The sequence below is a fragment of the Apostichopus japonicus genome, chromosome 19 (assembly GCF_037975245.1).
Source record: "Apostichopus japonicus isolate 1M-3 chromosome 19, ASM3797524v1, whole genome shotgun sequence".
Lineage (NCBI taxonomy): Eukaryota > Metazoa > Echinodermata > Holothuroidea > Aspidochirotida > Stichopodidae > Apostichopus > Apostichopus japonicus.
Window position 1 is genome coordinate 28,713,851 of NC_092579.1, and position 26,775 is coordinate 28,740,625.

Consider the following 26,775-nt stretch of genomic DNA (forward strand, 5'->3'; position numbering starts at 1 on the left):
ATTCTTAACAGTTCTAGTGGCGCAGTTGGTAGTGCTCTGGACTGGAGAGAGACAGACAAACTCTATGGTCCCCGGTTCGATTCCCAGACAGAGCATTATGATTTTTTGCTCTTTTACTGATTTCATTCTGGACCCTGAAGTTTAAATATTAGAAACGAGCATTAATTCTCAACAGTTCTAGTGGTGCAGTTGGTAGTGCTCTGGACTGGAGAGACTATGGTCCCCGGTTCGATTCCCAGACAGAGCATTATGATATTTTGCTCTTTTACTGATTCCATTCTGGACCCTGAAGTTTAAATATTAGAAACGAGCATTGATTCTCAACAGTTCTAGTGGCGCAGTTGGTAGTGCTCTGGACTGGAGAGACTATGATCCCCGGTTCGATTCCCAGACAGAGCATTATGATATTTTGCTCTTTTACTGATTCCATTCTGGACCCTGAAGTTTAAATATTAGAAACGAGCATTAATTCTCAACAGTTCTAGTGGCACAGTTGGTAGTGCTCTGGACTGGAGAGACTATGGTCCCCGGTTCGATTCCCAGACAGAGCATTATGATATTTTGCTCTTTTACTGATTCCATTCTGGACCCTGAAGTTTAAATATTAGAAACGAGCATTAATTCTCAACAGTTCTAGTGGCGCAGTTGGTAGTGCTCTGGACTTGAGAGAGACAGACAAACTCCATGTCTCCGGTTCGATCCCCCGACAGAGCATCATGTCTGAGGTTCATGTCCAGACAGAGCCTTTTACTTTTCCGTTCTCTAGAGGGAGTGGAAGTATAAATATAAGAAACGAAGTTTTTCCAGAGGGAACCGAAATGGTGTAATTGGTTATTCCATCGTTCAGTAAGCGATTGGTTTGGATTGCATCGGTTCAAGTCCCAGGTGAGTATTTGCAAAAGGAGTCCTGACAAGGAGTTCTGACAGGTGGATAAGGTGAACCCCGAAGGCGGGCGGTCCCCCTCCTCCTGACAGGTGGACAAGGTAAGTACCGAAGGTGAGAGGGGACGAAGGTGAGAGGGGGTGAGGGTGCGGACAAGGTGAGGTCGCCGCCCCCTCCCCCTGACAAGGTAAAGGCGCGGACAAGTGGAGTTCGCCGCCACCCCTCCCCCTGACAAGGTTCAACGCGGACAAGGTGAGTTCGCCGCCACCCCTCCCCCCTGACTAGCTAATCGGGGGGTGAGGGAGTAGTGGAGAAAATGTTTTACAAAAAAGACTAAGTCCAAACAGCAGGATCTTTAAATATTTGTTAAAGCTGCTAAAATCAAAGGCCCACCTAATGGTCTAGTGGTAAAGACTTTTGCTTTTGCATCTAAAGATCCCTGGTTCAAACTCAACCTCTGCTTTTCCTTTTACAATACTCCAGTAAAAGAAGGAAAAAAAAAAAAAAAATTATAAAAGAGTGATACTTGGAAATAACTATTTTTTTTTATTTTAATGACAAATCAGTTCATGGACAGGATGTTTCTTCATCCCTCCCACCACAGTTAATACCCTTCAACTACCTGTCCAGAAACAGGTTATTCCTTATCAAATTATTATGCAAATACTAATCAAAACATGCAATACATCTTTCATAAACATTCTTAGTGATACCTGCATCTACTATTAAGATGGTTGGGTGACAACAGACAGTTATTTTGTATAATGTTTCTATTATTTATAATATCAGCTGGGAGGGCAGTTATTTAATGATACTAAGCAGTCACATGTACATATGGAATAAGCCCTATGGCCTTTTACTTCACACAATTCACACCAGTAGACTCTTTTTGGACATTTTTTTTTAAACATTTGGAAGACCATTTTCACATGAGGAAAAAGAATGGATTTCTCCTAGATAAAAAAAACCCCATCTTATTTAATCCATACAGGGCTTGAATCCATAGGTTTGCTTGACAACAAGTTCCCAATAAAAAGGAGGTGGCCTTCCATGGCTGCTTGAGTTTACAATACCATGGCACCCCTGATATCATCAATATCCTTTTATTTAACTTTCATTTATTAACTAAACCTGATTTTGAATTAGTGTTAGATAACTCCTAATTTAGCCCATTTTTGCCCTCCAGTTTTAAAAAGGAAACCGTACTACCAAAGCACAAACAACATAAATGTGGAAAGGCTGCTCCCTTTCATTGTCGTCTCAATCCCCCCACCCCCCCACACCACACCCCAAATGCTAAACACAAAGAGTGCATTATTGGCACTTTCTTTAAATATAACCTTATCAGTAAACTTGTGCTTCTGCAAACTGAAAATTCAATTCAAAGATTCTCCCTTTTCACTTTCAATTCTCCTTCTCGATCCTTCCCCTCATCACCCCCCCCCCCACCACCCCTGGTCCTCCCAACTACCATCCATAACTCCTGCCAATATCAAATTCAGTCACCTTAACATCCCCATAAAGTGTCTGTCAGTCAGTCAAGCACCACAATGTTTATAGACTAAGAAATCAACAACCAAAACCCAGTTTTTAAAATTTAAAGCCCCATAAAATAAAGATGCTGTTTTTTTCTTCTTTTTCTTTTCATAAGATAAACACACAAAAACCAATTCAAAATATATAAATTCCAATTCCCACTTTGAATATTCTTCAAATATTTTTTGGCAAGCCCCTTAAAAAAAGTGAGTTTTATTTTTTTTTGGCCTTCCCCCATCTTTGTGTTTGCATTGCAACAAGGTGTAGTTTTCCTCTACTAAAAAACAAATAAAATAAAATAAAATTTAAATAAAAGATGATGACAGCACATGCAGAAGGAGAGTAAGCCCCTCCAATACCACCGGCTTATGTATCCAAAAACCTCACGGATGCAGATTAAGGGTGAAGGAGCTACACCTATTTGAAGTTCCAAATAAACCTGGACTAGCCCATTGTCATTCTTGTGGTCTTTCCACGATATGATTGGATGTTTACGAAATGTGATATATCAATCTGTGGGTGCCTGAATGCACCCGGAACCACGACATGCAATACATGCAGATATAATCATGTAACTGTATAATGCCAACACATACATACTGTAACAACGAAAACCAAAGAAGAGAGAAAGAAAGAAGAAAGAAGAAAAAAATCATGGTTGGTAAAGGATATCACTCCTATTCACCTGCTGACATTCCCACTTGGGATTGCATTTCATCCCGGAGAGACGCTATCTTTCCATCCTTTTTCCGACATTGTGGCAAATCGAGAGTTACTTTTCACCCCCGCTCCACCATCCACGCAAGAACCCACCCAGACCCCCCTGCGCGGCCGATTTATTCTGTTCTAGTTTCTCGTCCAAGGAGGGTAACTCTATATGGTTCAGAGCTATGTCAAAGAAGAGTGGTTTGCACGGTGACGGCTTAAAGTCCGGTGGGAATGCGGTGAAGTTGGGCTTGGCGGCCAGGTCCGGCTGGTTGGCGTTGTACCGGTCCAGCCTTTCCACCAGTGGTCGATTGTCCTTCAGACCGAGTTGCGCCATTCCTTTGCTGATGGAAGGTTCATTGGAATCTGAAAGTAAACGCAGAGAGGTTCTCGGTAAGCCATGTCCCATTTTTTTTTTAAAGTATTTTTTCCAAAGCATTCTTGGGTGGAGGGTTATTTTCAATGGGTGAGGGTAGTCGGAGGGTGAGGGAAATCAATTCAATTAATTGTGAGAAACGTTATTCAATTAGGAACCACCTAAAGCCTATTCTCATCTTTGTCATAAGTTTGTCACCTTGAGCTACGTGACAGTTCATAAGTAAGGGGGGGGGGGGGGGTATATTCGAGTGGAATTTGAGATTCGAATCCCTAACTAGAGAAAGTTAAAACTTGCAAATTTGCAGTTATTTTTGTTGCTGTCTCAAACAGAAATGGATACCCACTTTCTATTATTTGTAGATGACAGAGACTGGTTCTACAAAGCCAGATAGACTCTTTATATTGTGGCTTCCAATTTCTTTATTCTGACAAATTTCGATTGTAATGAAAACAGCATTTTTGACCAGGCTTTTGATACTTCCTTGTGGACCTTGGAAAACAACATTCAGCTACAAGCAAACATAACCATGACCCTAAGGGCTCATTGGTCTCCCCCCTCCTCCCCCTAAAAAAAGGGGAAGAAAGAGGGGTGCTGCTTACAACTGAATGAATCTTTTCACTCATTGTTTAACCAAAGAGAAAATTTGGGAAAGAAAACAACAGATTATTACTATAAATGCCATATTTCTCTGAATCATTGTCTATGCTCTGATGGAATACATTTGTTCCAGTAGCAGGGTTCAATTCCCAGGTTCCAAATGGACACGGCAGTTTAATCTGCATTTTCCTGTCGATCAGACCCAAAAGAGAACATCGATATGTCACTCCACCATTATCCCAAAGAAGAAACCTTTCAGAAACTCAAGGGTACTAAAGGGATTTCTTCCTTTTAAATTAACCAGGGTCCTACACTAAATTAACAAGGTAGTAGCATGATGGTCTCTGCCTGATTCCCCCCCTCCCCCTCCCACTACCCCCACCCAATTTCTTTTCTTAATTTGTAGATATTCATCCTTTCATATATGGTTCATCTTGAAATTGTCTATCAAAACAAGAATCCATAATCTTCTTCCAAAGCAGCAAAAGCTTCTTTCAAAACACAGTAAATTGATTATTATTATTATATTATTATAAGTACATACCTAGAATGGAGGCAGCCTGAGCAGAGTACTTCAAGCCGTTGATATCCTGCGCAAGAGTGTCCAATTCCTCTACCTCCACCTATTGATTAAATGAAACCAAAATCTAATGATGATGTCTTCTACATTAATTTGTTACATCTTTAATTTAATTAGAGTGAAAGCTTTGTTTTTGTTTTTTTGATATCGAATAAAAAGGAGTTTAACCCCTGGTCGACCTCGCGAGAGGTCCTACGGGGCATAATAAGTTTGTTTTTATAGAATTGCCACATTTTCTTTTCTTGGAAAGTTGTCTATGTTCAGTCAGGGAATTACTGGTTGGAGGTCAGAGTTGAAGAGCTAATTAGGGAGGGATTTCTAAAGGAGATTAATTTTTAAATACTGAGGATTGTGGAGAGGGAGCGGTTTCTATTGTTTGGGAAGGGAGTGGTTGCCACTTTTTTTTTTTAATCAATCGGACATTGTCGGAATTGTTTGTTTTGTTCTTTATATATAAGTATACTTGGAGTCGGGGGCCTAGACCCCTTTAGTAAAGGATTTTTTTAATGGAAAGAGACTTTAAGTAGTAACTATTGTGAGTACAGAAAGGTTTTGGTTATTTGGGAAGTAAGTTATTGCAACTTTGTATTTCAGGGGGAGATCTTCAATCAATGGGTCGTTCTCGAGGTTGTTTTAGTTTAATTTGGTGTTGAATTCTTCGATAGATTTTGTGTTTCCTGCATGGAGAAGGTGCAGGTAGCAATATAGGAAGGGATTTTGAGTTGATAAGCTGTGGTGTGGAATCTGTTTAAAATTTGTTTATTTATTAGCTGAGAATCGGTTTCACTTTGGATTTATAGATTTGGATAATTGTTTTCGGAGGCAAGTTATATTTCTGTGAGAGGATTTGAACGGATTTAAGTTGGGACCAGCAGCGTCCTGCAGTTCTGTTACAATGTAGATTAAATGATTTTTTGCTATCGAAAGTGGTACCAAGGAAGTAGGAGTAGCAGTGATTGGAGTAGCAGGAGTAGCATTAGGAGTAGCATTAGGAGTAGCAGTGATTGAGGTGTTGAAAAGATTAATTTTGGAAATATGGTTACAGTATTTTGAGTTTTTAAGGAGAAATTGACTAGGTTAGATTTTGAGGGATTTATTTTTATTCTCCACATCCAGCACCATTTTTCTTTGCTTTTTAATATATTGTTCTGTTATATGGATATTTTCACTAGTGCTCCAAATGGCTATGTCGTCAGCGTACTGACTATAGTTGCATTTAGAGAGGGGTGGGGGGGGGGTGATGTTCAGATCATTAACAAATAGGGTGTAGAGGAGGGGGCTGAGAACAGTGCCCTGTGGAGTGCCTGTACAAAGTGGAATAGGGTCCGAGTATTGGTTTTGTAGCATATTTTTGTGTTGCGCTCACTAAAGGAAAGAGGAAGAAGTCTGGTGTAATTGGAGGGGAGATTAAAGTTAAGTAGTTTAATTCTTATGCCCTTGTGCCATGTTTTATCAAACGCCTTTTTCGGTATCAAGAAAGAGGGCAGTGGTATAACAGTTTTTTAGAAAGCCGATGCGAATTTCTTCGGATAAGCAGAAAGTTTGGTTTATTGTGGATTTGTGTGCGTGGAATTAGCCCGATTGATATGGGGAAAAGTGATCATTTTGCTCTATGTGGTTCTGGTGTGGTTATCTATAATTCTTTCGAAAATCTTACCTAAGGCTGGGAGGAGACTAATTGGTCGATAGTTTTGAATTTTGTTGCGGTCTTTACTTGGTTTTGGTATTTAAATCATTTTGGCGGATTTCCACAGGGTTGGGAAATAACCCAGTCTAAGGAGTTTGTTAAATAGTGGGATAATATGAGAGTTAATGAACATTGGAGGGGAGTTTTTAAGCATTTGGTCAATTATGTTGTCAAGACCAGGGGAGGAGGCATTTTTGCATTTTTTTAGTGGCACTATACCAATAGTTTATATCTATTTCTTTGAGCAGAGGGATGTTTCGTTGAGACATCCTAAGAGGTTGGGGATAAAGCTAGTTGCATTACTGATAATTGTACGGTCTATTTCGTGTTGGAATCTGTTATCGTATGGGGGGCCAGCAAAGATGTTGAATATACTTTTAAAGTACGATTCAATTAGCTTTATTTGGTCTTGAGTTTTTGTGATCAGGTTACCTACGTTATCTCTAAGGCCTTGGTCTGTTTTACCTGTGTTTGGGGGTGTAATGGGGTTAATCCTTTTTTTTTAAATTTTTTCCAAAAGTGTTTCGGGTTTTTGTCATTAATGATTGAATCGCATTTGGTTTGGACGCGGTTTTGTTTATCCGATATATATATAATATTTGTCTGTTTATTTGCTTTTTAATTTGGTTAATTTGGGTTTTTAGAGTTGGGTCTCGGGAGATCATATAGGTTCTACGTAGGCGACGTCTGTGTTTGATTAGTGTAAGAATATTCTTATTTAATTTCTTCTTAAGTAAAGTATTGAAGATATCATGGGCAATGCTGTCACAGTATTTGTTGATGTAATTTAGCTTGTTCTTGTGGTAATTGGGGATAGTGTTATTTGTTATGAGTTCCTTTTTAAATGATGTCCAGTCTGTTTTATTGTAATTATACGTTAATTCGTTATTTTGGATGCGACTGAGGTTTATGTCTAGCTCAAAAAGGAGTGGGAAATGGTCACTGATTAAGTCATCTTCTAGGATTTGTATCAAATGTGTTTTAGTTGCGAGGTGATTTAAGGTTATGGTGTAGTCAAGTAGTTCTGTATTATAACTATTATTGTTAATTGGGTTTATCCTAGTTTTGGTTTTCAGATATTTTAGTGCTACCAAAAATAATGTGGTGGGCATTAAGATCTCCTAGGAGTATTGTATTTTTATTGCAACATTTTTTGTATTATAGTGGTGGATATGCGCTCATTTGAGGGACTATAATAGCTAATAATGTGGAGAGGTTTATTGTCTCTTTCGAGTACAATTTCAATTGTTTGATTGTTTGTTTGGATTGGGTTTGGGAGGAGAGTGGCTTTGAGATTGTTTTTTACAGCAATAATTCCTCCTGCCCTAGAGCGAGAGATATCCTGTCTGAAAGTTTGGTAACCAGGAATGATGATATGTTCAATGTACCTTGTTTTGCACTAACGCTAGTCCTGTGTGAAATCACGCTGACGCAGTTAAGGTTGACTGTACTGTACAGGTTAATACTACAGGGTACAAACATAGGTGCTTGGAAGGTCATTACTGAAGCCATGTTCGGTGGTTTGTCTGGTCTGGTCGACCTTGATTACTGAACACTTGGAATCATTTATTGTCAAAATATATTGTTTATTTAGTTTCTGAAGGCTCAGAATTGTTTCTCTCATCGAACACTATAGCTTCTGTGTAGAAAACTGCTACACATCTTTACACTTAGTATATAGCAGCCTTCACCATTTTGTAAAATAATATCATTAAATAGCTGTGACTGTTATTGAAAGAAAGTATCATTGGCATTTGATGGTAAATATGTGTAACGTGGGGCATTTTCTATTCGCCACAGCCTAAATTCGACTCGCTGTTGGCAAATCGTTGAGCTCATGTGTCAATGCCCATGGTGATTACCCAATGCTTTCGGTGAGCTCATTTGTCAACACCCGAGGTGATTACCCTATGCTTTCTTCAGGTCAGATTGTGAAACGGTCACAAAGTGTCAGGTTTCGTAACAGACATCTCGCCCGTCCGTTCATCGCCCGTCCGTTCAGGGTCGTCAACATTGACAAACTACTACTGTCAGGCTATCGGGCACAAAGTTCTAGAGCACCTCATCCATGCTTCTCCTCTCCAATTATCTGAGGCTTTATCTGACACCTCTAAACAGAATGCATAAAGAAAAGTTTCCCATACACTCATATCCTCCTCTTAATAACCACTGATCACGGGTCAGACTTCCGTGAGTGGGCCGAATCTTACCTGTATGGGGCCATTGTTAACCGTCTGCCACTCTTCCCTCGAGTGGTCCACGTGTTGGATAGCTCTCTCGAACAGACCGGCCGCTTCTTTCCATTTCTTAGCATGAGAGTAATAGAGTGCTAGATAGTAACACCTGCAAAGAGACAAAGAACGACCAGAATATTGAATACAAGCTTGCTAGTACTCTTCAAGAACATCAACATTTTAAAGGGCCCTTTTCTATTGTTTTCCAGGGCTCAACACATCCCAAGGGGCTTGGCATGCATATTCATTAGCCTTAAAAGAAATGACAGATCAAAGCAGTGATTATAATAGGAAACTATTGTGTCAAGAACTCAGTGTAAGGGGTCCCATACCCTATAACTTCTTTGTTGATTACAACTTTCCCAGTAAACTGACCCTGAACTTTGACCTATAACAGCCAGGTTGGAAGTATGAAATGGCTTATTCCAGTTGATTGCATGGCATGTGGGGCGACTCAAAGTATAAAGCAAGAACTAAACATAGTAATGCAGTTTTCACATGATTTTCACAGTGTTGTAACAAGTAGCATTCACATGATTTTGACAGTGTTGTAACAAGTAGCATTCACATGATTTTGACAGTGTTGTAACAACTACAGTAGTGTTCACATGATTTTGACAGTGTTGTAACAAGTAGTGTTCACATTTTGACAGCATTGTTATAAGTCATGACTCACATCACTACACTTAACACAACTCAAGTCCACGACTCGACTGGACTAGGAATATTAACGTTAATGACCCTAATCAACCTCAACATTAAGTGATATTTCGAACAGCGATCATGAGCGGTTGTAGGAATGGTCTTTTGCATAAATTATATAATTACGGCTCGGGTTAAAAGACTAGAACATCAAACATGTCGTAGCTCAATTGAGTTTTGCAAAGTGATTTATGGGTCATTCCGTGTCAAATCACGGATGGCTGTCGCTGGACCCTCTCCAAAAAATTACCATATTTTATTGGATGCTTGGAACACCATGAAATAACCATATTCTGAAAATTTCAGCTGCAATTGCTTCGAAATTGGCCAATTTCTCACACTTTGAATTTCGGCGATTTGTCGCCACCATGGCATTTTCTTGATTTTTGAGGTCTGATTTCTTAGCAAATAAACATCCTACTACTTTTTCTATTACAGAAGCCTATAGAATCCATCCCATAGAATGGAAAATAAAAGAAATAGGCTATATGAGCATTGCAAAAATATATTTTTCTCCATGTTCTCTTAAAGAGACAGGCTTTGATTGCTGAGAAGGTTTTAACAGGTTATTAAAGTTTTCAATACAGTAGATGTAAATGTACAGGCATTCACTTTACTAACTAACAGTATGTACTGATGATCAACAAAAGTATCAACAGAAAGCACCAGATACAAAGATAAAGTCAGTTTAACCCTTACAATTGTTCTTAACCCATTTATAACTTGAGGAAGGTGGAAAAAACAGGTAGGACCAGCAAAACAAAATCTCCAGATTCATCTTTCAAAAGATACTGTAAGCCTTGCATACAACTCAAGTTACATGCGCTATTGTAGTATCGTTTCAAGCTGTCTCAATGACGGATGAACTTTTACCCTTAGAGGATACTTCAATGCTATGAATTAATTATTATTTTAGATCTGTAACATAGAGAAAATGGCCGGGCTACTTTCATGTTCAGTTGGGATCCACTTGGATAAGGAGACAATGAGTGCCACAAGACTTTGTCAACACCTAGCACTAATACACACTGTACATGTACACACTGTACATGTATGTACTGTACACACTGTACATGTATGTATTGATTGACATTCATTGTATAGAAAAGTCTTTTATTTAAGTGAATTAAACCAGAAGCAGACAGTACATTGCAAATATTACTTGTTTATATGACATTGAAATCTGCAGAGGATTGAATCGAATGACATTGGAGTACAATATCCAGGCTCAAAAACATGTGGAATAGCAAAACAGGCAATAACGTTTTTTTGTAAAACTCCCAAACTTTGAGGAATTTTCATTTACAATTAAGGCAAAATACCCTCCTCAAATTTTTTGTACAAAGAGGGAGTTACTATATCTCTTCTAGAAAATTCCAGCAAGGACAAAATGAATTTCTATTTGTTGTGATTGACAGAATCCATCTATTGTATTGCAATGAACTCATAAGTCACAGACTGACTCACGCCCATTCTTCAGAAAGTTTTGACAATCAATATCTCTTAAAACCCCACATAAATTTCCATTTCATTGTTTTCTCCTTGAATATGCTCAAGATGACCTCTGAACTATTTATGGTGCCACTTCAAAGACTGAATCATTTAAATCGATGTTTTGAAAAACTGAACAGGCCTCTAGGGAGGGATACAGGTTTACAGCTTTCTTCCAGTTGGGCTGCTAATAGCTTCATATGATCTTTGACCTCATATTACTGTGCCTTTTCTTCAACCCATATATCAGCTGGTTATTGTTACCAGGTTTGGTCAAAATTAGAGTCATGCCAAACGAGGGAAATTTGTTTGTAAACTATTTCAACTAGTAGTTATTTACTTCCTGAAACCACTTTTGACCTCTTATCCTGGTCCAACATTTTGTGCCCATTCACCAACCAACAACTGCCACAAATTTTCATCGAACAAATCAGACGAAAAACCCTAGATGGAGAAGCAATTTTAAGGATTTCATGTTTGGACTTGCCTTGACCCCAAATGACCTTTGCCTTCCTCCCTAATGACCTTTGCTTTTCTCTATTTGTAAACTGGTAAAGAACCCCTGACACAAGCAACATGTTTGACGACTTTCATGAGGACCGAGCACATGGCCTGAAAGCAACAGCTTTTGAACAGACAGATAGATAGATTGATGCTAAGGCACTAAAAAAATAACTGCTAAACATCACTGCACTTGTGTAGCAGTGTGATCATTTAGCATAGGGATTTGCTATGTGATACAAAATAAACTGTTCTCTGCTTGAGTTGAACAATGCCACATTGGGTACATGAAGGATTATACACTAACCTGTAGGCCTTAAACTTGAATATCTTAGCTTTGATTTCTTGATGAAGGTCCACATCATCTTCCACCCCTGGCAAGTGAGGGATCTCTCCAAGGCTCTGCAGGTGAACAATTGTAAACCAAAGAAGTGACGATAGATATCTTCAAATGTCAGATACATTCGAGGAATGGCAAACGCCACCCCCCCAAAAAAAAATAAACAATTGACTAAAGCACAACAACTTAAGATAAACAACAAATGATACAAATCCTTCAATCTGAGATGAAAGCAATCGAACCAGAAAGCCAAACGGCTTAGTGGTTCCTGGCCACAATTTCATATGGACAACGTTTAGTCGTCTGCAAGCAATATTTTCCATGTATCACAATCGTTACCAGCAAAATACTTTCACTACTCGTGAACCTACCTACGAAGTTCATGCTAGCTTAAACTTTGGAGTGATCATATTCATAAGGATTTCTACATTTTGACCTCTACTGACCTCAAATCACCAGCGACCTATATACAAAAGCAATAATTTTCTTGAATCAGAGTTAGGTGGATCTACACACCGAGTTCAAAGTTGTTGTATACTAATGCTGTTGACAAGTATATGGTGTTCAGGCTTTCAGACTTTGACCTCTAATGACATCCAATGACCTTCACATAAGACCAATAGGGTTACTGTACTCACTCAAGGTGGATCTAGGGACAATGTATGCTCATTCAAGTTTTGCTGCACATTAAGATTGTCAGTTTCACAAGGTTTCGGACGTCACCCTCTATTGACTGCCAGAAACGTTTGACTTCCACAAAATACAATAAGGTTCTGGAATTCACTGAGATTTATCACTTTCACAAAGTTTTCAGACTCTGTTGCCCTCATAAGACCTCCAGAGAAAACATCATGGTTCTTGAACACATTAACGTGGAGACACATTCCAAATATAAACTTCACTGAAGCTTCAGTTTTGGAGTTACTATGTTCACACAGTTTTCAGACTTTGACCACTGTTGACTTCCAATGACCTTTGACATCCAGCTACTAGAGCACCAATGCTGCAGAATTTCAACAATACTGGTGCAATTGTTCTTTGACACTCAGCCAATCAGTATAGGCAAGTATAGTAGGGTATTTCAGGCGGAAGTTCTTTAAGCCATGTTTGTTAACACACAGTGTATAAGTTGCAAATGTGATTACAGAATCACTATATGGCAACATTGGTAAGATAAAGCCAGAAATTACCATAAAGTTTACAGACCTTTACCTCACTCGACCTCAACCAAGTTCTTGTAATCACATGGAAAAATCTACATACCAAGTATAAAGTTTTGCCACCACACACTCTTTGAGCAATCATGTTTACAAACAGCGTCACAAACACACGGTGGCACGCATACACACTCCATCACTTCCGAACAGATTCACTTAATGCCTACAGCAAGATATATAGGAGAGCAAGTTCTCCCAAAGATCACTAGAATTTTATCCACTGTAGAGTCCCTTTGGCTAGTTTTGGTATGGCAAAGCAAACAGCACATACTAATCATGGAAGCAGCTGACAAATGAAAGCATTTTTTGGTTGTTTTTACCTGAATGATCGTGTCGTACATTCGAATTAGATCCTGCGGTTTTGTCCTCCTTTGACCCGGGTCCAACTTGGGCTCTGTATCTGTGATTGGCAGACGTTCCTTCAAGGATAACACCAGGAGGACATTACGCTGCACCGTGTTGGTGAGGCGGATGTACGTCAAGTAACTATGGAGAAACTGCGGCGTGGAGATGGGTTCGCCTGACTGCTGCCCTCGCTGTTTCCGGTTCTGGAACAGAAAGAGGAATTAGTCAAAAGCTTTAATTTTTTTGCCTTCTTCTGCCGTTGAGATCGACGAGCCATCATGATCTTGTTTCGTCTTCTAGTGATTCTGCTTCCCTAGGTTGATCTGATTGTTCAGAGTGCTTCATTGGTGGAGATGATCGATTATATTACCAGAGCATTCCATCAGGCGTCAGGAATTAAACAGGAAAAAAATGATCCAGAGAGACACAGCTCATTAAAGAGTGCGACTATGGGCAGTGTCATCACGTCAGTTACAAATTATCAGTGCTTCTTTCCAGATGTGGGGTTCATATTTGTGAAATTAGGGTGAAAGATTTGGTACATTGAAGGTAGTTTTAAATACACCATGTTAAATGTGAAGGAGCACTTGGCACAGCCCACTATGCCTCTCCTCCTACCCACCCCTTCCGCCCACCCTCTCCACCCAAATAATACTGTTCAATAATTTCAGTCTTGCCATAGAGCCCCAATCACAAATTTGTTCTTTTTTGGGGGCTGATACCAGTGTAATAGTCACGTCTGTACTTGGATTTCTAGCATAGTAATTTTTACTGATATTTGGCCTAATGAATTGTACAATTGTAATCGTAATTGGGGCTGTTTTGGCAATCCAGTGTAAATATATTAGAACGAGTACTCGCAATTATGAAAATTTAAGAACAAGTACTTCTGCTGGCCTTCGGGGTCTCATGCACATACTAATTCAGAGGGAAGTTTACTTATGCTAGTACTCATACTGTTGACCTGGTACTTAAGACATGTCCAAAGTTTTGTGAAGTATATAGAGAGTACTGCAAGACTGAGTACTCAAACTTTCTCTAAAAACTTGTACGGGGACTCAAAGTCTCATACCAAGGTGAATTCTACTTGTACTCATATTTCATACTGTTGTACTTATACTACAGGTCCAATGTTTTGTTAAGTATATATAGAGTACTGCAAGACTGAGTACTTAAAACCTTGTACGTGGACTTATAGTCTCATACCAAGGAGTATTCTACTTGTACTCATATTTCATACTGTTGTACTCATACTACAGGTCCAATGTGTTGTAAACTGTATAAGAGTACTGCAAGACTGAGTACTTAAAACCTTGTACGTGGACTTATAGTCTCATACCAAGGTGCATTCTTCTTGTACTCATATTTCATACTGTTGTACTCATACTACAGGTCCAATGTGTTACTAAGTATATAGAGAGTAATGCAAAGAATGAGTACTTAAAACCTTGTACAGGGACTCATAGTCTCATACCAAGGTGCATTCTACTTGTACTCATATTTCATACTGTTGTACTCATACTACAATTTTAGCTGACACTGCCACCAACAACCACGTCTGCAATATCATTATCCCCTTGCTTTCTACGACGTCACCGATGAAATTGATAACTACATGCTTCTCGGGGACACAAACAATACTCACTGGATCTGACTTGAGCTCATCTCTGAGGACCTGCAGGGCATCCTTACATTCCATTAACGACGTGTCGTATATCGAGATCTTGGCCTCGTTGTCTGTCGCAGTGGCCAGCTCCTGCTCGCTCTCCTTGTTGCTCAGTAGAAACGCCCGGACGCGTTCGTTTGTGACTGGGACGCTACGACCACGCCAGCACACCTCACTCAGAGTCACGGCCTGCTTATCACGAGTCTGAGCCAGTAAGAACTGCATAGGGCAAGAAATATCAACAAAAATTGTTTCACTTTTCGAAACTTATTTCAAACTATCGCCTCTTTTATGTTTTACAAATGGGAGTCACAGCAAATCTATCAATTTGTACAATGTTAGCACAACATTCATAGTCAAGGTAAAAATGATGGGAGTCCAAGGCTGTTAGATATCAACACCAGGTACAACAGGCACATTCAATAATAGCTTGGTTTTGGCCACCTAAATACTGTAAGATTTGTTTAAATTTCTCCTACGACCTTTCTTTTTGACTCAGCTGGGCTGTAAGCCACCATTCAGATATTTCAGCAAAAGAAAGTATTTTCATTCCGGCTGAAACTTACATCAATGTTGGTATCACCTCCCACTTTTCCTCTCAATTCCCGAAGATCCTGTATGGCACTCTCGTCGCCTGTTTGGAAGGCACAGTATCTCAGGTTCGGAACAATGTCGTTTACTCTTTCCAGGTAAAGGCCTTTCTGATCTTCCGTGACTGCGCTGGCTAACTTCTCGTAAATGTTACTGAAAGGGAATAAACGAGGACGATATGACAAACTGTGCAACTGTGTGGTCACCATATGATTTATCTGGCACTGCAATGTAACACAGTTGGCAGCAGAGCGATTCCAAAGATCTAAGTACCAAATATTTCACAAATGAATCCTCCACAGGGAATGAAAACTGTCTCAGAGGGCTGGATTGTGTAGGTAACCAGATGATACGAGACAAGTAATAAGAGCCCCACAAACGGGGCTGCGTGTCATAAATTTCCCAAGAAAGGCCAATTGTCAGAAAACTTAGCTAGTCAAGACTTTTTCTCCACACATTAATCTATTTGGACAACTCAATGACACCTACCCCCACACCATGAGGACATCTCCAGGCCACAGTCCAGCCATTACCTTAACACACCCTCCAAAAGTCCTTGAAGAATCTAGGGTAGTGCTTGACATTTCACAGTGTAGGGACATTCTTAATACAGGTTTTCAAATATTGCCCCATCTTGGGAAAAATACAACAAAAGTACTCGCTCATTCTGTAAAAGACACTATTTTAAGCCGTTTGACCATTGTTGAAAAACAAAACTATCTTCCCTTGATGGAAGACGGCAGGGGTGCAGGACAACGCGAGGGTTACAGGTGTAGCACTACGTACAACACTATATGTAGAGACCGACCTCATAAAGAAATCTACTGCTAAAGTTTCCATCAGATTGGAATTGCAGCACTTCCTGATTCAGTAGTTGTGGAGATCTACCATGCCACTGAGGCAGAAATGGAAGAGGAAGATGTCACCCACTATACTAGCATAGAATGGGATGGTGAGGAAAGTGTCCCCCCCAGCCCCCCAACCATCCAATTAAAGGGTTGCGCAAAGAAACACTATCTACCCCCCCCCCCATCTAGGTAACATACAATGTAGGTCATCACTGATATACAGTATAAAGTACACCAACGGACTTATAACTATACCTTGCATTGTTGAAGGCCTCCATACAATCCTCCCAATTTTCGGTTTCAAAGTAAAGAGTTCCTTTCATCCACAAGTGATAAGCCTGGACAGAAAAACAACAACAAAATGATGAGAACACAAAACTTTACAACTGTGGGTTGCAATTAATACATATGCTAGTGAAGCAAATTATTTAAAATGTGGATGGAGGGACAGAGGGGGGCAAACAGGAGGGGCTTTTAAAAAATTCAATACAACTAATCAAGAAACTGGATACTTCTGTTTTGTCTGTTTTTCATAATTGTGCTCATTTTTGATATTTTTTATCCATTTTATCTTCTGTCCTACATGTGCAAGCTCTGCATATGTCTTTGACTTCACCACTACGTTCTGTTAAGAAACACAAGCTAAGGTTTCTTTTCGCCAAAAATTCTTTCTCCGAGCCCTTGGTTTTTTCTTAGCTTTTACATTAGTCTGTAGCTGCGAATGAAAGTCTTGAAATTAATCTCGAACAGTGTGTGTTTGGATTTGCATGTGATCAACATTCATTAACTATATTCTCTGCTTGACAAATTTGCCACAATTGAATGAAATTGCTAATTTCTATACAAACAAGGTATCTCTGACTGAAAACTGCTCTGGGGGATTGGTTAGTTTAACATGAAATTGCAATACAATGTTTGAATCATTCACATCAATGCTTGGTACATTGGTTGAATTGATGAGTAAACAGATGATAAGTAAATAGAGGCAAAATGATTCATGTCTTAAAGGAAAATTCTGGTAGCTGAAATTGATATTTTAATGAAAAACTCTTAAGCTTTCTTCATCTTTAGGTCAAAATCACATCCTCATTGCATTTTCAATGGCAAAAATATGACTTTTTGGGGGCAAATTTTGTGGTATTTGGGAATGCATTTAGCAACAGCAGAGTGAATGATGTCATCACTGCAATTCAGTTGAAACTGTTTTTGACTTTTTTTAAATTTTTGATGATATTTAACTCACTTATTGCACAGATGAAATTACTTTTTCTACAAAAAAGTGCATTTTGATGAAAATTCCAAATACAGAGAACCTCTGCAGATAAGAGAACACTCTAAATTTATCAGGTTTCAAGGAAAAATCAACAAGAAGATCATAACAAAACTAAAGCTATTGAAGAACAATTGAGGTTGTGACATCACAGATCACCTAGTGAGATCCACTCTAGGGATGAATGGAGGGGTCAACCTCAGGGCAAAATATATTGAGATGGGGTTTTCAACTAACAGTGGGGAATATTTTTCTCCTCGCGATGTGGGACACTAGCAATCTTTCTTTAAGTAGGCTACAATGTAATCAAGCAAGGACAACATACTTGTGATTCTAGTTTAGATCTGGCATCACATTTACTGCTCGCACATAAGGCTTCAAGTTCCTCTGCATGCTTCAGAGCTTTCTTCATCCTGGTGATCACATGGAACATTTTCCTCCTCTCGGAGTTTGCTTCCAGTTTCAGCTGCATGGCGTAGCTCCACGCCCGTTCGGCTGATACCAGGGGTATGTAAAGATACCTGGGGAAATAGACAGCGATAGTGAGAGAGATGAGAAGGAATTTATGATGAATGTCCCAATAATAGTTCATGTTGAGCATTAAGAAGCATTGAGCATTGAGACCAGCAAACTGGAGACTGTCTGGTCCCATGGAGATAAAACTTACCCACAGGACCAGTAATATATGCATGAAGGACGTTGAATCTATCATGAATTGGTAACTACAGGATACATCCTTTTCAAACTTCTCATTGACCATTAACTATATCCTTGACTTGATTTGATATCTTACAATTCAGGGATAAACTGACAAATTATCCACATGGAAAAGGGAATTCACATATACTGTAGCATCAATGCCATCCTAAATTGTAATGGTGTTGAGAATTTCTCCCAAACACAATTGCTTATATTGTTTAGAACTACAATGAGAGTAAGCTCTGTCTTCAGAAAGAGTCTTTTTCTCAAAAGAACAGGAAACATTTCAAAAACTCGAGACCTAACTTTACTTTTGAAGTGAGTACACATCCATCTGTGCAAACACTGTTCCCTAACTATAAAGTTACAGCTATGGGCATGGCATGCCAATCTAGCATTTGTTAATACTGAAGTGAAAACATGATGTTGCAAACAGAATGGGTACACATCCATCTCTGCAAACACTGTTCCCTAAGAGAATGAAGTGATAGTTGTACCAACCTAGCATCTGTTAATGCTTCATCTGTGACTACCTCATATACTGAAGCTAGTATACACTGTTGCAAACAGAATGGGTACACATCCATCTCTGCAAACACTGTTCCCTAAAATATGAAATGATAGCTGTACCAACCTAGCATCTGTTAATGCTTCATCTGTGACTACCTCATATACTGAAGCTAGTATACACTGTTGCAAACAGAATGGGTACACATCCATCTCTGCAAACACTGTTCCCTTAAAGTATGAAGTGATAGTTGTACCAACCTAGCATCTGTTAATGCTTCATCTGTGACTGCCTTCTTGACAAACTTATTTCTGTTTCTCTGGATGAATTTAAGTGACTTTCGTATCCTCTGGAGCCTTCTTGTGCAATAACTCCTGCAAAATGAAAGACACGTACACAATGTCAAAACTTACAAGCCATAAATATGTGTTACATTCATTAAAATTCATGTTTTAATAGTTATAAACTGGGACATCTAAAACTCTTGTCTCATTCAAACTTAACTAGCAACTATTCAGAAGTGAAATGTGGGGGAGGGGAAGGGGTGGGTTTGTTGTTTATTTAAAGCTCTCAGGTCTTGAAATTCAGGCTACTTACTGGCTCAATGCCAGTGGATTTCATTGTTTGCCAGTAGCAGGGTTCGGTTTCTTCCGGAAGAAACCTATTTCTTCCGAGGACGTGGAAGAAACTGGAAGAAACCTGTTTCTTCCAGGTTTCTTCCAGTTTCTTCCGGAAGAAACTGGAAGAAACCGGAAGAAACTGGAAGAAACTGTGAAAATTGGCATATAGGCAGCACAGCCCACATACATGATAAAGAGACAAATAGTTTACCACCATCGGACTGAAATGCATACCATTGAAACCATCAAAATATGATATTTTTGTTTTGATTATAATTTTGGGTTGTTTTATTACACCAAAAGATGTTTGCTTTATATCACAATATTGAAGGACTACTTATCATCTCGCGATCCCCCCATCAACCAGAATTGAATAACTGGCCATACTGTATGAATGATTAACCTGGATTGGCCCATGAACTGAGGATTTAATACAATGAAAACCAAGAAAATAGCCAAACAATATCTGTTAGATTTAGGCAGCAGTTTAATTTCTGCAACTCCTTAAATTACAACTTGTAGTTAACAGGAGGACTTGTCATCCCAACAGCAAAAAGAACAAACATCCACAATTAAACACAGCTGGCCACGAGCCAGCCCTCATTTCACACTACAACTTCCAGTCAAATCTGTAACCCTCATGTCTTGAGTGCAATCTCCACAAAATATGGTCATAGTGGTCAATGTAATCGTAGTAATGAGTGTGCATTGTAGTAGGCCTACACTAATTTCCAGAGAGCACTTGCCCCTCCACTCAGAAGCTAGTTTTTAACTAAGAACTGGGCTATAATCAGGACCATCCTGGTCTGCAAAGTATAGCTTGCCCATAGTTGTTCCCTGAATTGTCCGATGCTAGTAGCAGCTACAGTAGTACTATATTGTGTACAGTATATGCTGGAAGCAGGTCATGTGCTCCAAACCTAGATATAGACTAACTAGATAACACTATAGTGCTTCTTGTCCTTTTTACATAGTTAGAAATCATTGCAGGTTGTTATGAAACTTTATCAACAGTTTTTCAAAAAAAATAAGTTTCTTCCATTTTGACCGGAAGAAACTGGAAGAAACTGGAAGAAACCTATTTCTTCCGAGTGGAAAAAAACGCGGTTTATTCCGCGATTTTTTCCACCCTCGGAAGAAACCTGCGAACCCTGGCCAGTAGCAAAAATAGGGAACTTGCATGTTTCTGTGGGTGCAAACGTAATTTTGCTTTTGTATAAATTAGTTCAATGGAAATGCAAGTGGGAACTTGACTTAAGCCAACTAGATTATATTTGCAGTGGCATTTTTTTCATCAAGTGGGTAAAATTTTTGAATGTCTAGACCTGGGTCAATAATTGTGCACTGCTTATAATGTATCCTGTTAGGTTGCATCTGTAGTATTGTTTTGTTTTGTGCTCAGTATTTGTAACCCTTTTTGCTAAAGGGAAGTATTCTTATGGTCCTTGAACATAAATCTCAGATAGATGATCTCTCACTTTCTTGCCTGTGATGGGTCTAGCTGACATACCTGTATCTTTGATAGTCTTTATGCCGGAGGCCATGTCTCTGCTGGGAATCTTTAATTATCTTCACAACTACAGGGAAAAAAACAAAAGGAATGCTTTAAAGAATTGAAAACAATGGTGAATGTATATGACAATTGACAACATACAATAGATGCGTGATGATCTTGAGTAGCCCTGTTACATTCATGGAGATATAAAATGTCAAAATTTAATACACAAATTTTCTCTCGATTTATTTGGTAGCGGTATGCAGCTTTATGGACGGGGCTGTAGGTGGGTCAAAACTACCCCAGCATAACAGCCAAAGTTCAAACATCAAGTTTGGAGGCATATTGAGAGTATAAATTAGGTCTGAAATTTGGGTCTGTATGCAAGGTTGTGCTAATAAACATTGGATCAAAAGTTATGTTGTTCAATTTATTTCCATTGATATTTGGTAGAAATTTGTCACCTGAGGTTGGATTTGATGTGTACTATAAGACTAAGAATTCTCTTGGTTTACACTTGACATTTAAATTTTTGTGAATTGTTTTGAAATTTTTAGATTGTGACCACCAGTCAGCCATCTCCGACATATGTTTTAGTTTTCCTCTCGACAATGTTTGATCGAAATTTCACAATATGTATTGTTATATGACTTGGTATCATCTCTTTTGTTTGGTAGTAAGGTTAAGTACATTTCCTCCCGATTCACAGAGATTATGACCGAAAAAGAAATTGAGGTTTCTCGTGTCTTGCTTACCTGTCCTGCAACTGCAGACTAAAACTAATTGTAGCCTATCGTGGCCTAGCCTTCATGCGTTGTTTCTTATAGGGAGCTTAGCAAGCATATTGGAGTAACATTAGCATATGAATGAAAGCAATTTTTGTCTCCAGACTCTTTGAACAAAAATTCACGACCGTACCTTCCAAGCTGAAAGATTCAACAGTTTCAGTTTTCTTGGTATCAATCACGACATCTTGAGTTTCGCCGCTTGTTACTTCTTCATCTTCTGCCATTTTCTCGGTCTCGTTCTCACAGGTTTACTGGATGCAGAATGCAATGCAATGCACTTTTCCGTACGCAAGCATACGGTAGGCGAATTCATACGGCCTATCTGCAATAGTAAACTCCACAATGGTAAAAGCGTGATTCCTAAGGCTTGACCAAGTCGTTTTCAGTTGCACAAGACGTGGCATAGTAACAGTGCACGAAGCAAAAGAAACATGCGTAAGACACAGAAATGTATACATGTATACATTTATGTGCTTTGACATTGTCTCTGTATGTCAAGTTGGAACATTTGAAGTTTTCCCCTTGGAAAATGAAACTGTTGCAATTAAAGTGAAGAAACAATTGTCATTGAACGTTAAAACTTTAAAACTCACACGACTTTAATTCCAAAGAGAGAGGATTGGGAACAGGCGGCGTAACCGTAAGCCCGGATCGGGGAAAAGCCCCTGTTCCCCGATACTAAAATAGCAACAAAAAATATTGGTGAACACAGTAAATGGATTCAAAAGTAAAGATTCAATATCATCAAGATGTAGGAACCGAATTCATGGTGCTAGCGCGGTCTCGCGATTGCTCGGCGCTAATTTACTAGCCTGGGCCTGGCACATGCAAATAACTCCCGGGTGGTACTCGATCCCCAAGTTAATCTCTCGTTTTGCCGCTGGTTGGAAGGAGGGCGGGGATCGTGGAGGACGGTTATAAGGGACGTGGGATATTGAAATTCGACAAATTTAACACCAATACTGCGACGTATTTTACTTGCAACTATATAAATGTCAGCGGGGTCGTCGCTAGAGGGGGGGGGGTGTAGGGGGTGTCTCACCCCAAACTTGGTAAAACTGACGATAGTTGGAAAATTGGAGTGCGACAGTCGGAATTTCCGACTGTCGCACTCTAACTTACCTAGGCCTATTCATATATTCCTGTGATTGTGAGTGACCTAAATTGAAAAAAATCGGTCAAAATTGACCTCTAATCAGTCATATTTACCACGTGCAGTCGGAATTTTCTGGCTTCAAAACCCATCCAGTTGGAATTTCAGCCACTACCCCCCCCCCCCCACCCCTCCAATCATCAGGCCTTAGCTACGTCCAATTAGGCTGCATGTCAGTTGCATGGATCCGAACGTCAAGAAGCACCTGGCCAGGTCACACTCAAATTTGGAGACAAGTGGCCGGGGGGGGGGGGAGGGGGTGCGTGGCAATTAAACGCCACTGTCCGTTTTCAACATTCCGGTTCGTTGTGAAAACCCACTGATCTGTACACTACAGATCAGTGTGAAAACCACACCAAGTACATACAGCCACCGATAAATTTTCGTATTGGGTCGATAGCCTATATAGCTGAACATTTAATGCAAATTCAGAACTCACACGGCATCCGTAAATCTGGTAGGATAGAATCAATCTTCTAGAGTTGCGGGCAAGGGCGGCGGAAGCACTTTTAATCTGAAATATCCAATGTGCAAATTGGGAATGAAGGAACAATTTTTCTTTCGAGACAAAATGAGGTGAAATCATTATTAAGTCAAAGTCCCTGCACACGCGATCGATACATGCATGAACGCAAATGAAATATGTCAAAATACTAAGGATGGGGTTGGTTATGGGATATTAAAACTATACTCATTATATTCATAGTACGCTATAAATGGCTTCTGCTTATTACAAAGTCTCAATGTAATATAGCAATGCATTTTTTGAAATGCATTAGGATTTTTTTTTTAAATTGAATATGCATAATGGCTCTCACCAAAATGTTAGAAGCAGTGTCAGAGCTAGGGGTATTGATCAGAGGGCGGGAATGGTCTGTAGGGGCGCTTTCGACACTATCTAGGCGGAGCGCCACCACAGGTTGGCGCGGAGCGTACAGACATTTTTTGAGTAAAGATACTCCCTAGATCGCCGGAAATGACCCTTTCCGGGCCTTGCTAATTTGCAGATAAACGAAGAATAAATAGGTGTCATCGCCATTTTTCTGAGAAAATTACACCAACAAAACGTGACAAATGTCACTAGGTAGATGAGAGCGCAATAAAAGTCAACAATCGCGAATAAGTAAAAAGTGGTAAAAAGCTGAAAAGGGCGCCAGCAGTTCATTTGACTCCGTCAGGGGGGGGGGGGCATCCGCCCCTGACTGTATGGATGCTCCGCCACTGGTTACAAACCTTGTGGTAGTTAACATATAAAACTTCCAGAAATATTTCATTCGACGTGGGTTTCGCTTTGTAAACTCTTTAGCGATGTCCCGTATAACTAATCCGTCCGTTCTTGCTTTATGGATATGAAGCATTGGCACATTATTATACCGTTTTTCACCAATCGTGCTCCGCAAGTAAGTCTTTATCCGGCGTTGTACGGAGAAGGATCTCTCTCCGGAGGCTGCGCTCGTTGGTGCCAGTATAGGTTTATGTGTATTAGGCAGAGAACATTCGGAAATGCCAGGCGAATGTCATTGTGGTCAGACAGGAGAGATACTAACAATTTTTTCCATTCGAAATAGCTTTGAGTTTTTCCCACAGAAATTCATTAATAGTTCTAAATTAGAATTAGATCTCTTACTGGAATATCGCTGACCTAATGAGGTGATCAAGAGTTTAAATTTTTATGTAGAAAAAGGGCACATTTTTAACCTGAGGGAAAGTGGGGGCACGTGCCCCCTGTGCCCCCCGGTTCCGCCGCCCTTGGTTGCGGGTACTAGCACATCTTTGTATCAAATCGAGTCCACAAATCACGTCAATTATGAAATCGTGACGCTACTTTGGATTTTCTTTTCTGAAGACGATAAATTAGGTGTTTTCCCTTTAAATCTGTTAGTTTTTTAAGGTTTATAACTGGATCGGGGGGGGGGGTGGGGTCGGCCCCTCCAATTTATTTGCCGGGCTTTGTCGGGGAACTGTGTCGACTGGTCTCGATCGGATATTAGAGAAATTATTAAGAAACTCAGTGAGAAAACTTGCCTTCAATGTCACAGAACTATGTCTGTTGGAGCTTAGGGAGTAAATGTCAGACACAGGAAGGTGTTAGAGACATGAAGGAGGGGTGGGGGGAGGGCAGGGGAGTGATGAAACGTTAATCAGTGATTTAGATGGAGACGACTCATGATTCATGATATGGAGGGGAGGGCCGTAGGGCCTGTGGAAATATGGGACGCATATTACTGTACTTTCAGTCTCATAACAAAACCAACAGATTTGAAAATAGGGGGAGGCAGGGAGGGTGGGGGGAGTAACCTTACTGCCCTCGGGACCTTCCTCAGGATCGACCTGGCTTGCGGTGCTCTTGGTGACATATGTAATTCCTGCTGACCTACTCATATTGGACTAATGTTTATGGTATCTACAAGCTAATCTTATGAAAAAAATAATTAGTTTAATATGAAGAAAATGGCAGAAAATATTACAATAAAGCATTGTTAAGTCATGACAAAAGTTTATTGGATTATTAGCATATGTTAAGTTCCAAATCAGAAATGCTCATTTTCCCTGCATGCAATGTGTTATGGAGGAAATGACATACTAATTATGTGTAAGCCTAAAAATATTTCCCCAATCATTTATTAATATCTGAAAACAGAAATAACAGAAAACTAAAATAGAAACTGCAATTTCATTGAGGTCCACCTCTCATAACATAAAGTAGTATCTGTTCATCCAGGTCTCACTGATATATTTATTAATTTTTTACTACCAAAATACATTTTATTGACAACATATCTTAAACCTGAGTCACTTTTCAATGTTTACATAAAACTCTGCTATTAATATTATTCAGAATAAAATCAAATTATGTTAAAACTACAAATAAGTTTCCCTTGGCTCCCCTCCCTTGGCTCGAGGAAGACTTTCAAACATAAAATAATTCAAGCAAACATGAACGAATTAAATAGTACATTAATGCTCATTTCATAATTTATCAATATTTTAGAATTAATTAGACTTTTAAAATGTTATATATATATATATATATATATATATATATATATATATATATATATATATATATATATATATATATGTTTGCATCACCAGCTACTGAAGGGGTTTCATTTGTGCCCCCCACTCTTTTACCCCTTCCTCCCGCTCCACAAATATCAAGGTGATATAATTTTTTCTTTCTTAATTTAATTAAAAAAAAATATCCCCAGATTCAGTTAAATAACTATTGCAATGTTTCATATCACTAAGACGTTATTTTACACTTATTTTTTTTTTAATGAAAGTTAGCTTTGTAGTTCCTACCCTTATTATTTGACAATGATACCAATGTTTTCCGATTCTTGTTTGCAAAGTTGGCTAGGCATATGTACGTAAATGTGCCATGAAAGTATTATCTAATATCAGTATAAATATTGGCTTGAATTGGATAATAGTTTTCCATAACTGTCCGTTGATTGTTATCATAAACAATTATGTATTTAAACTCAAAAAAGAAAAGCAAAATTGGACATTAATTTCTGTCACTTGAAGGTGTTTGCAATGAAAGTCAACCAACATAATAATAATAATAATGTTGTCTTACATTTAATTTTTGATAAATATTTATTGCAAGTTATGAAACATCTTAAATTAGAAACATTTCTCATAAAATTTAGAGACAAACATCAGGGCTCTGTTTCAGCCTTCAGAAAATACTATCCTTACACAATTCTATTTACCTGTCAGATTTTCTTGCATCGAGCTATAATGCACTTCATTGTAAGTGCATTGTTAGTGCATTGTAAGTGCACTGTAAGTGTAACTGCATTGTAAGTGCATTGTAAGTGCAGTTACTGCTTCAAGTCACAAAATCCCTGCAGATGGATGGTAATCCCAATCGGCCACCTCTTCAGAGGTCTTGCAGAATGTAAGAAAGTATTGCCCATACCTGACCAAA

At 39.1% G+C, this 26,775-nt stretch overlaps 1 protein-coding gene across 2 annotated transcripts; it reads right to left on the reverse strand.

Moving 5' to 3' along the window:
* Nucleotides 1-1,406: 1,406 nt before the first annotated feature.
* LOC139959339 (signal recognition particle subunit SRP68-like) lies at nt 1,407-21,972 on the reverse strand. 2 transcript variants are annotated; one of them, XM_071956827.1, is made up of 12 exons: nt 21,813-21,972; nt 20,910-20,976; nt 19,040-19,153; nt 17,898-18,093; nt 16,558-16,640; nt 15,430-15,607; nt 14,843-15,082; nt 13,173-13,400; nt 11,603-11,697; nt 8,578-8,710; nt 4,645-4,723; nt 1,407-3,490 (listed from the first exon to the last, which is right to left on the reverse strand). In XM_071956827.1, the coding sequence occupies exons 1-12, from the start codon at nt 21,904-21,906 to the stop codon at nt 3,192-3,194; spliced, it is 1,806 nt and encodes a 601-aa protein (XP_071812928.1). In that variant the 5' UTR covers nt 21,907-21,972; the 3' UTR covers nt 1,407-3,191. The 2 variants fall into 2 exon arrangements, with proteins under 2 accessions (XP_071812928.1, XP_071812929.1); XM_071956828.1 differs by lacking the exons at nt 19,040-19,153; nt 20,910-20,976; nt 21,813-21,972 and adding an exon at nt 18,773-18,886.
* Nucleotides 21,973-26,775: the final 4,803 nt, after the last annotated feature.